This window comes from Mastigoproctus giganteus, chromosome 9, assembly GCF_048544385.1.
Source record: "Mastigoproctus giganteus isolate SK-2022 chromosome 9, ASM4854438v1, whole genome shotgun sequence".
NCBI classification, from domain to species: domain Eukaryota; kingdom Metazoa; phylum Arthropoda; class Arachnida; order Uropygi; family Thelyphonidae; genus Mastigoproctus; species Mastigoproctus giganteus.
This window is the reverse complement of record NC_143583.1, coordinates 30,146,124-30,158,155: the sequence shown is the minus strand read 5'-3', so window position 1 is coordinate 30,158,155 and position 12,032 is coordinate 30,146,124. Positions and strand designations below refer to the sequence as shown.

The following is a 12,032-nucleotide window of genomic DNA, read 5'->3' as shown; positions in this document are numbered from 1 at the left end:
CCACTCCTCGATACTCCAGTGCTGGTGTTGCTGTGTCCAGAGGAGGCGTTCTCGCTTGTTCTTCATTGATAACAAAGGTACGCGATGTGGTCGTCGGCTTTTGTAACCCATTCTCGACAAGGTGTGAGTAGTGGGCCGTTGCGATATTTTGTTCTGCGCACCAAAGTTGTATTCTGACGTGCGACATTGTGGCCCGTCTATTTGTTTGGACTATTCTAGCCATCCACCTCTGACCTCTCTAATCAACAAGCGATTTTCTTCCACAGGAGTGCAGTTGAGAGGATGTTTTCTGTTCGTGGCGCCATTCTTGATATACCCTTGAAACTGTGTTGCTTAAAAGTTTAGGGGAACTGCCGTTTCAGAGATGCTTTTTCGAGCATGCCTTGTACCTACCATTCTACGTTCGAATTCCGTTAGATCACTCATTTTCCTTATTCTTGCTATGGTTTGTATGCTTAACTGATAGTAGAAGGGTTGTTCTGCTGCATTTATATCCACAACTATGGTGACTTGCAACGTTGTGGGGCAAACCATTTGTGTGGACAGCAGCGGTACCTAATAACGTGGCAGCACAGTGTAGGTTACAGTTAATACTTTTGCTCTCGGGCCCCATTTTGGACTCTGGGCCTGGGTACGATGTACTCCCTACAACCTCCTATCATAGACCCTGCGTTTTCCAATCACTATAATTTGCAGACCTGAGGTATTCTTGGTAAATGACCCATTCGTGTTCTTGACTAATTATCTTGTTCTTTTCTGAACCAGTTCCCACAGATCTATATCATACCGAATTAAGGTTTTGAGACTTCTGTGCAATATTAAAGAACTGAACAAATCATTGTCTTATAGAATGAGATAATCACCTCTTCGTCCTTGCTAGAAAAATTCCTATATATCAATCACCGAATCCTGTGAACCGTCCTAGCAGCTTCTTTGCCAAAGTAACCTTCATTGTGGACTTTATAATTACTTCTAGGTCTCTTTAATTTTCACCTTTCGTGAGCGTGGTTCCATCCGTCTCCCAATTAGTATGTTATTCTGCGATTACTTCGGCACATATGCAGTACCTTGTATTTATCAATGTTCAATCTCAATTGCCAGCACATCTGTCGAATTTTTGTAGGTCTTGTCGCAGTAGTATATCTTTTGCAGGTGCAGCAATATAATAATATTTATTTTCTTTTGTGTGTTTTCATGGTACCCTCTGTATTTTAATTATGCCATATTTATGTGGTTTAAATGTTTTTTTTTTTTAACGGCATGCAATTTGTTCGATACAAAAACATTCAAATATGTCGATTGTTTAATTTATTGAAAAATACACATTTGCAGCGACGTCTTAAAAAAATACTTTTTTTTTTAATGACGTCAATATGATGTCTTTCTAAAGCTGTTCTTTTCGGCGTAGCTATTGGCTGTTCTTGAACACTAATGTTAGGTAGGAAAATTATAATGACGTATCTGGTAGAGGGTCAATGTCTGAAATCGTCCCAATGTTCTTAAGTAGTTTAAATGAAACACATTTATTTGTTTTTTAATAAAAATAATTACAAATATATATTGTATAGTACAAAATTACCTGCCTTGATTATTTGCAATCGATTTCTGGGGAATCGAATTTTTATCCGAGAGCTTTACAGTAAATGGAAATATAGCGTAGTGGCTGTGAGACTGACAAACCCTAGCACAGGGACGTTGAGTAACAGGGTAACCAACACAAGCTTTGGTTTGTGGCTGTGCTAAGCCTATCTGTGTGTGAAAAATACAATGTAGGATGTGATATTTAAAAGCATTACCGTTATCCGATTTTTGCGATGAGTGGAAGACCAAGGACAACGTCCTTCGTCGAAGGTAACAAACAGCCACAGCAACCTACTTTTGCCGGAATCAAGATAACCAGTAAGTAAATATAAGGCCTATCAGTATCATCAGCTAAACCTAGTCATGTCATGAGTAGGCTTAACGCGTTACATCACAACATGGCGCCAGTGAAAGATTTGTGAAAATTTACTAAAATTAACGTCTTTAGTGATCCATGCTTCTCCTAAAGTGACCAACGATTACTAGTGGATTATCGTCACATGAGCTCATCCAGGCATAAGGGAAGGCAGGGTAATCTACCCATTTTCATTCCTTTTCTTAAAATTAAGCCTTTCACTTCATAATTCATCGAACAGTACAAATGTTAAATCATTCTTGCATTTTCTGATAAATTGCTCTAGGTTACAATTAAAAAATTACACTTTTCACTAGGAACTTTAGAATCTGTTTATTTTTATATTGTTTGTGATAGAATCAGTGCAGGGAGTTTTTCTTGGGATCCCTGGGTTTACGTATATGTAATTTCGTCAGGTAGGAGTAGCAAAGTGTGTACATTATTGCCTTTTAACATTATCCTACTTCGAAGTCCAGTTCACTGTGGTACTAAGTGGTTCCACAGTTTGTTTAAAGTTTGTTTTACGCATTAGTGACAGTCCTGATTTTCACTTTTTCTAGGATGTATAATTTTCAGGTCGCTCGCAAACAATATATGTTATTCAAGCGAACTTTTCACTTCGGGTACGCATGGTAGTGTTCATTTGTATGTATTTATGTTTTGTGGAGTTTTATGCTGATGCTTCTATTAAACCATTAAATACAAGGATAGCAAGATAAGGAATAGGTAAAATTGTTGGTTACTCTCATGGATGAATTATTCACCGATTGATTTGTTCATAAAAATAAGTCACATTTGATTTAATAGAATTAAGACTTCCAGGTAAAGAAAAAAAACAACACAGAAGGTTTTAAATAATGTAATATGAACAAAATTAAGTAATCAGTATAATCATATTTAATAGGAAACACCATTGTGTCAGTAGACAAGAACCTGTAGGAACTTTTTTTTTTTCCTCTTGATATTTTGCAAAGTTTCAGAATATAGGAAGTTGACTTCTTCAGAAAACAGAAGGAATTATCATATATCAGCAATTTCTCTGCTGTACAGCATCAGCAGGAAGTGTTTTGCTATACTCCTGTATAGCAAAACAGGCGGTTCATTATCTGGCAACACTTTTTTTTTTTTTTTTTTTTTGCTATTTTTAGAAATATGAGTAAATCAAGCTAAACACCTGGAAATTGACAGACTTAGTTTTCTTGTTGCCCATTCATCTATGCTGAGCATCAGAATTTATTATGTAAGATGGAACTGTTACTTGAAGGTCAAAATTAAGACTTCCAGGTTTTAACTCTTCCCCAGCCACATTGGAGAAATTTATTTGATAGTTCATGAACAAATTGTGACTCACTGATAGCTAGATGTAGATTATTCAAAGAGTTTGTAGGTATCACAATTTAAAGCATTAAAGCTGGTCTTACTTTATTTCTGTGTTTGTGAACAACATTAGCACATCACTTTACATCCATTTTATTTGCCTATACACTACCTAAAAGAAAAGCAGATGGGCTAGAGGATTGGTGTTTAAAAACACAAATAGGTCATTCCCTGTTGAGGAAAAGATTGGGCAATGGGACTTTTGAAAATTTTAATATTGATTTTGATTTAGGAACTGTTTATTGTGTATTTTGGAGATTGAAGTGATTTTTTGTTCTATACTATAAAGTATGATGATTTTCCATTTACTGTGTACTACTTTCTCTCAGTGTAGGATAAGCTTTTACTGTACCGGATTAGTAGTGGCAAATGATGCAAGGAAGCAAGCTTATATGTTATCAGTTAAAAAAAAAAAAAATTACCACCTCATCTTTTAATAATTTGTCTAATTCTTCCTTAAACTTATTCAAACTATACAGTTTCACAACACCAGATGGAAGTCTCAGCCAGGGGATGATTTGCAATTACTCCCAGGCTGAGAGCAAAATTTTGCACATCTGTCCTCCAGCCATCCATTTTTCAACTTAAATTTGCCCTTTATGTGTGTTGTCTGAGCAAGAAATATAAGGTGCCATCAGTATTTAGCTTACTCAGTACAGTTAAAGCCTTATGCACTTCAATCAGGACTTTTTGCAGGTGTTTAGTTTCCAAGCACTGCAATTTGCAGAACTGAAGCAGTGTTCTTGTTTGTTCTTGACTGTTGTTCTCTGCTCTCGTTTCAATAGATCCATAACTTTCTTAAAATGAGGCATCAAGATGCAGCTTGTATACTGCTGTATGCAATAAGTTGCAGTATTTTTCACTTGTTTCATCCAGACAGTATGGATTCTTAGACAAATGGATTTTTTTCACTTTTGGTAGTTGCATTTTAAATAGAATTTTTGTGGCAAAATATATGTAGATACCTTTTGTGTTTGACTGAATTAATTTCCTAGTTTTGATTCAAGAGAATAGCAGGCAATGGATAGGTTTTTTTTGTAGAAAATTGGGCTGATTTTTGTGGATCTGTTTACAGCCCAGTGGCTAGGAAGCAGCCTTGATGGTTTTGTGAAAGTTTAACAATTTAAAATAATTTCATTGTGGGCTTTGATTTTTTGCAACAAAAGTAGAGATGAGTACTCTAATAGGAATCCTCCTCGGTTTTAAAAGGGAATATTCAAGTTAGATTGATGAGGTGTAATTCTTGATTGAGGTTAGTTGGGTAAGCTTACATTTAATAAACAATTTATTTTGCTAAAGGAAATAATGGTTAATAGAATATAAATATGCTCTACAAATTGTACATTTTTGAAATGGTTGTTAAATTGCAGTATGGACCTCATTCTGAAGCTGTTGGGTTTAATAATGAAATTCAGAGCTATGGTTTTTTTTTTTTTTTTGGTAACCAATGATCCTTACAAAGAGTAATAATCTCTAGCAAGAATAATACTTTAAAAAGAATATGCACTATTTGTGTAGCCTCTAATAGGTATTACAGTATATATATTTTCTGTCATATCCAAGAATTTGAGAACTGGATCATGTTCCTTCATGTGCATTTCTGAATTGTCTCCGAGCGATGATGCAGTGCTTTGGTTTTTAGATGTTATTACTGATTATGAGAAGTTATAGTTTAGTCTAAATTTAATAAGTGCTTTTGAAGTGTTATGATTTGAATTTTTCTTGTAATTACTTTAATTTTAATAGGTGGTACTAAGTGAATGTTGTACTCATGTGGCTACAAGTTGTGTTCCTGTGTGGGTTTCCTGAATGAAAAATTCCAGTTTATAAAAGATTTGAACCCCAGTTTGAACAGTGCCACAAAAAAAAAATTTCTGTATTCCAGCAGGAACTATTCTTCAGCTATGGCTGGCAATGGGAATTAAATCAGGGCACTTTTCACATAGCAGAGCAGCAGTTCATAGTCACTAGGCTAGCTGCTCTGTTTTTTGATACACCATTGATAAGTCTAACTTCATATAGGGAAAATGGTATTTTTGAAAGAAACTGCTAATCTGTAATTATCTCCATAATTATAAATAACTACTGGTTTATTTAATAAAATTTACAATTGCCTGGGTTTACCAGAACTGATGGAAGTGAGCTGTAATGAAACAATAAAATAAAAAAAAAATTAATAATACAACATGAGGAATGGGATTAATTTTGGAAATACAATAGACTCTCAATAGCTTTAAATGTTGATGAATTGAATTTCTTTATCTTGAATTCAGCTCCAACAATCTCTATAGGAATAATTTTTTTAAAATTCTTGTTAACATTTTTATTATTTGCATTTTTATTTATATTTATATTTTATTTTTATAAAAATATTAACAAGAATTTTAAAGCATTATTCCTATTAGCATTAGTAGAGGCAAACAATGCAAGAAAGCAAGCTTATGCAGCATCAGCCAAAAAAAAAAACTCTTCCATTTCACCCCTCCATTTGTTTCAAATGCCTGTCCAGCTCAGCCTTAAATTTATTTAGGCGATTAGCTTCCACAACAAAAGATAAAAGCCTGTTCCACCAATCAACTACTCGCTGACTAAAGGCAAATTTCTCACATCTATTCTACGACTAGCCGCCGTAGCCTAGTGGTCAGGCGCGCGGGTGCATAAGTACACGTGCCTTGAGTGACCGGGGTTCAAGCCTGTGACTGCTGAATACGGTGCTGTTTATTGTATTCTATCTATCTTGTGAACTCCTCTGACCGTTTGGTCGTCCCGGAGTATAAACAGAATATTTATTTATTTATTTATTTATTATTTATTATCTTTCCTCAGTTTGAAACTGTGCCCCCTCAGGTTCTTAGTCTGAGCAAGAGGAAGAATCCCATCAGCATTCAGCTTGTTCAACCCATTCAAGGCCTTATACACCTCAATCAGATCACCTCACAGGTGCTTACTCTCCAGGCACTGCAATTTGCAGAACTTAAGCCTTTCTTCGTAAGAGCACCCCTTTGTTCCCCTCACCAATCTTGTTGCTCTTCTTTGTACTCATTGTAGCAACTCTGCATGCTTCCTAAAATGAGGCCTACAGACCTGTACACAGTATTCTAGGTGTGGCCTGACCATTTCCTTGTATAATGGGATAATCACCTCCCTGTCCCTGCTAGCCAAATTTCTATATATCATTGACAAGACTGAATGACCTGCCTGGCAGCCCGTCTGCACTGCTCTGTGAATTTCATATTTGACTGCACAATTACCCCCCCCTCCCCAGATCTTTTTCACTTTCCACTTCCCTGAGTGTAGTACCACAAAGTTGGTAGATTTCTATTCGGTTATTGCTACCCATATGCAGTACTTTGCATTTGTCAATGTTAAACTTCAGTTGCCACTTCTCAGACCATTTTTCCAACTTATCTAGATCCAGTTGGAGTAGCATACTGTCCTTACTGTTGTTAACAACCCTGCCAACCTTTGTATCATCTGCAAACTTGGACATTAAACCTGATATACCTTCATGAATATCATTGATAAATATGCAAACAACAATGGGCCCAACACCGAACCCTGGGGAACTCCACTAATAACATTTGTCCACGAAGAGCAGTGTCCATTGATTACCACTCTGTCGTCTCGCACTCAACCATCCCTTTATCCATTGTAGCAACTTATTCTTAATGCCATACCTCTCCAATTTGTATAGCAGTCTTTCATGTGGAACAGTATCAAAAGCTTTCCTGAAATCCAAGTATCTGATATCTAAATTATTTTTGGCATTCAGTTCCTTTGTGACCACATCATAGTATCCAATCAAATTGGTAGGACAAGACCTCCCTTTAACATCATAGTATCCAATCAAATTGGTCAGACAAGACTTCCATTTAACAAATCCATGCTGTCTTAACTTTTACTGCAGTCTTGTCTAGAAGATCCTGCAATGCTTTTTTAACCAGTGATTCCTTTATTTTCCCTGCAATACACAAGTTAAACTAACAGGTCTCTAGTTACTTGTTTGAACCCCCTTTGTGAATCGAAGAGGTCCTCGTGGACTGGAAATGTGAAAATGCACATGTCCAGTCCACGAGGACCTCTGTAAATTATGGCTAAGGGTTTGCGTACTTCCTTTGCTGCCTTAATATAACTGGATAGATCCCGTCCACACCGGGCGCCTTCCTTATGTTGAACTTCAACAATTTCTCCTCCACTTTGCTCTCAGTTATTACAAAATCACTTAGCTCCCTGTTAGCGTTTGATAAATGTCTGGCACTCCCCTCATTGAATAACTTCTCATGTGTGAATGTAGATGCAAAATACTCATTGTTTATCAGCTACCTGAGCATGATCATCAATAGTCAAGCCATCCATGTTAAGTGGTCCAGTCTGATTCATTCCTTTCTTTCTAGAGTTTACACAAGTAAAGAACTCTTTGCTGTTTTTCTTTGTATCCTTTACCTAAGATTTCTTGTAATCTGCCTTCGCCTGCCTAACCTCCTTTGTGACTGGAATACAGACTAGTTTATACCTGCCATAGGCTTCTGTGTCACCTGATACTTTATATGCATCCCATACATTTTTCTTCTCTGCCATGATCCTCATTAATTCATCTGACATCTATTTAGGCCTAAACCTTGAACAGTATTTCTTACTTGGAATGAAAAGCCTCATCATCATCAGCCATTTTCAATCCACTGCAGGATGAAGGCCTCTACAGCAACTTTCCAGTTCTTTCTGTTTTGAGCACTGGCCATCCATTTACTACTCAAAAACCCATGTATTTCATCTCTCCATCTCCGCCTTTGTCTTCCAGGTTTTCTTCTAGCTCCTCTTGGGTACCATTCTGGTATTTTCTTAGTCCATCTGTCATCATGTCTTCGAGCTATGTGTCCTGCCCAAGACCATTTTAGTTCTTTAGTTTTGATAAGAATGTCCTTTACTTGAGTTTGCTGCCTAATCCATGTGTTTCTCTTCTTATCTAACAGTCTGATTCCCAATATAATTCGTTCCATTCTTCGCTGTGTAGTTCTTAGCTTCTCTTTAATTCTTTTTGTGAGTGCCCAAGTTTCACTTCCATAAGTCATGGTGGGGAGTATACATTGATTCATTATTTTACGTTTCAGACAAACTGGGATATTGCTCTTCAGTATGTGACTATATTTCCTGAATGCTATCCATCCAAAATTTATTCTTCTCTTGACTTCCAGCCATTTATCATTATTAACAGCTAATAACTTGTCCCAGATAAGTATATGACTCCACCTTTTCAATTACTGCTCCTTCAATCATTATTTCCCTTTCCGTGGCATACTTGTTCATCATTACTTTTGTTTTAGCCATATTCATCTTTAGTCCAAAACCCTTACTAACTGTGCATAACTGATTAAGATTTTCCTCTAATTCTTTGGGATTGTGGCTTATGACCACAATGTAATCTGCAAATCGTAAATGGTTTAGGTACTCTCCGTTCACATTGACTCCTTTCTGCGACCAGTCTAATCTTCTGAAAGCTTCCTCAAGGGCAGCAGTAAACAGCTTCGGAGATATTGTGTCTCCTTGTCGAACTCCTTTCTCGGTTTTAAATTTGCTACTGTCTTTGTCTAGTCTAATAAAGGATGTAGCACTCTCATATATTTTCTTCAAAATCATAATATATGGAGTATCTATGCCTTGTCTTTCCAGTGCCCGAAACATTGCCTTATGCTGTATGGAGTCAAATGCCTTTTCATAATCCACAAATGCCAGGCATAATGGTGTTTTATATTCATTTGCTTTCTCCATTAGCTGTGATATTACGTGAAGGTGATCCATAGTTGAGAATAAAGCCAGCTTGCTCTTTCAGTTGATTCTCATCAAGTATTCTTTCTAATCTGTTAGTAATCACCCTTGTGAACAACTTGTAGATATGGGATAACAAGCTAATTGGTCTATAATTTCCAATTTCTGATTTATCTCCTTTCTTATGCAGCAAAACTATGATTGCATTATTCCACTGCTTAGGCATCACACCTTTTCTAATGCACTTTGTGAAGAGCCTTGAAGGCTAGTAACCTCCAAGATTAAATCCCTGAAGTCTTCCCATTTAGAATTCAACATTGGTAACATCATCAGTTGATCCCACTGTACAGAATTTAAAAACTGTCTGAGACTTCTGTAGTCACTTTTATGAAAGCAAAAGCCCTTCCCTTTAGCCTTGATGGTAGTTGCATCTTTAAGTAATTCCCACATCAGTACATTGTGATCACTGTCACCCAGTGGTTCTTTTATCTGCAAATTCTTAATACATGAATCACTGTTGATAATCAAATCAAGGGTATTACTCTCTCTGGTTGCCTCTCGAACATGTTGCTGTAGAAAAGTCATCCAATAAATCCACAAAAGTCTTTCTAGTGTGCGAGTAACCAACCCACAAGTTCCAGTCAATATCTGGAAAGTTAAAATCCTCTATAATAAGGCAAATTCTGATTTACTGGTCCACTCTATTTCTCTGCACAATTGCTCATTATACTCATCAGATTCATTAGGCCAACACACACATCTACTCTTATTTTTCCTTTCCCAGTGCTTATTTCACACCAAACATCAACATCAATTGGATGCACTTCCTTTGATTTTGTGTTTCTTAACTAATAGCATAACCACTCCTCCCTTCCTGTACATATTGTACTCCCCAAATTCCAATTCTGCACTGCTTATATCTGTGTGACACCATGTCCCTGATATCCCAACAGTATCTGCTTTTGATGTCGTGTAGCACTTCAAACTAATCAAATTTATTAACTGTATTCCTAGCATTGGTGTACATGCAAGTATACATTCACCTGTTCCTACTCTTGGTTACCCTAACACAGTCCATGTATTTACTTGTTCTACTATGACTCCCAACAGTCCGGGAAATATCCATTACCTTGCTTTTCAGGCTGCTGCTCATTCTAATAGAAGCAGTTCAAGAATCAGTCAAGACTATGGAATCAATTATATGCAAGAATCAATCAATCAATCAGAGTTGAATATATAAACTTTGAATAACTTTATAAAATTAAGTTTACGAAGTTATTCAGTGTTGTAGAAAAGGAGACAAGAAGCCTGTATTTTTCACTAAATTTGAGATTTCTTCTAATTTGCTTCGAATTCACCTAAGTGAAGAAGGCAGGATTTATTTAACTCTTCAGTAAAAGAAATGAATGAGAGCTGCAGGTTAGGTTATCTAGATATGGGCTGTGTGTTTAGGTGGTGTTTTTTTTTTTTTTTTTCCTCTTTACTCTTTAGATCCGTGGTTGTCAACCTTTCGGACATCACGGACCACTAAACTCAAAATTTTGAATCCTGCGGACCATTAAACTCAATTTTGAATCCTGACGACCACTACCATGATTTTTTCCATAAAAGTAACATTCTAAATATGAAATGGTACTTGCACTTGTTTTTGCACTCCAGGTTATTTGCAAAAAATTGAATATCATTAATGTTAATATAATTAATAATATAATGGCCTTATAATGATAAAAAAAGTATAATAAATAAATGCAGATATATTCATTATGAAAAATTCAAAAAAACATTTTAAATTTCATTTGATTAAAAAAGAATTAACAGAAACAAGTAATATTAACAATTATCAAATATCGAGTGCACTTCGACATAAAGGTGAATAAAGGATTAATTATAGCAAAATAATCAGTGTGGCATTTGTTGCTGCTTGTTTGAAATAAGCGGTTGGGTTCTTGGCTCCAACGATGTTACTTCAACACTAATAGCTGTTTGTATTTCTAGCCGATAGCGGTACTTGTTTTTAATTGCTGTAACTGATGAAAGCAGTGGAATAATGCAATCATACTTTTGCTGCATAAGAAAGGAGATAAATTGGAAATTATAGACCAATTAGCTTGTTATCCCACATCTACAAGTCTTTCACAAGGGTCATTACTAACAGATTAGAAAGAATACTTGATGAGAATCAGCCGAAAGAGCAAGCTGGCTTTAGGACAGGATTCTCAACTATGGATCACCTTCACATAATGTCACAGCTAATGGAGAAAGCAAATGAATATAAAACACCATTATGCCTGGCATTTGTGGATTATGAAAAGGCATTTGACTCCATACTGCATAAGGCAATGTTTCGGGCACTGGAAAGACAAGGCATAGATACCCCATATATTATGATTTTGAACAAAATATATGAGAGTGCTACCTCCTTTATTAGACTAGACAAAGACAGTAGCAAATTTAAAATCGAGAAAGGAGTTCGACAAGGAGACAAAATATCTCCGAAGCTGTTTACTGCTGCCCTTGAGGAAGCTTTCAGAAGATTAGACTGGTCGCAGAAAGGAGTCAATGTGAACGGAGAGTACCTAAACCATTTACGATTTGCATAAGCAACATTTTATGTTGCTTATGTGGTCATAAGCCACAATCTCAAAGAATTAGAGGAAAATCTTAATCAGTTAGTAAGGATTTTGGACTAAAGATGAATATGGCTGAAACAAAAGTAATGATGAACAAGTATGCCGCAGAAAGGAAATAATGATTGAAGGAGCAGTAATTGAAAAGGTGGAGTCATATACTTATCTGGAACAAGTTATTAGCTGTAATAATGATAAATGGCTGGAAGTCAAGAGAAGAATAAATTTTGGATGGATAGCATTCAGGAAATATAATCACATACTGAAGAGCAATATCCCAGTTTGTCTGAAACGTAAAATAATGAACCAATGTATACTCCCCACCATGA

General features: G+C 36.2%; 1 protein-coding gene across 1 annotated transcript in view; it reads left to right on the top strand.

The window, feature by feature from the left end:
• Window positions 1-1,499: 1,499 nt before the first annotated feature.
• sgg (glycogen synthase kinase 3 beta homolog shaggy) overlaps window positions 1,500-12,032 on the top strand; it is a 299,419-nt gene continuing 288,886 nt past the window's right edge. The window contains exon 1 of the mRNA XM_090381919.1: window positions 1,500-1,899. Within this exon, the coding sequence (XP_090238045.1) occupies window positions 1,815-1,899 (85 nt within the window). The 5' untranslated portion in view covers window positions 1,500-1,814. The remainder of the gene's footprint in view (window positions 1,900-12,032) is intronic.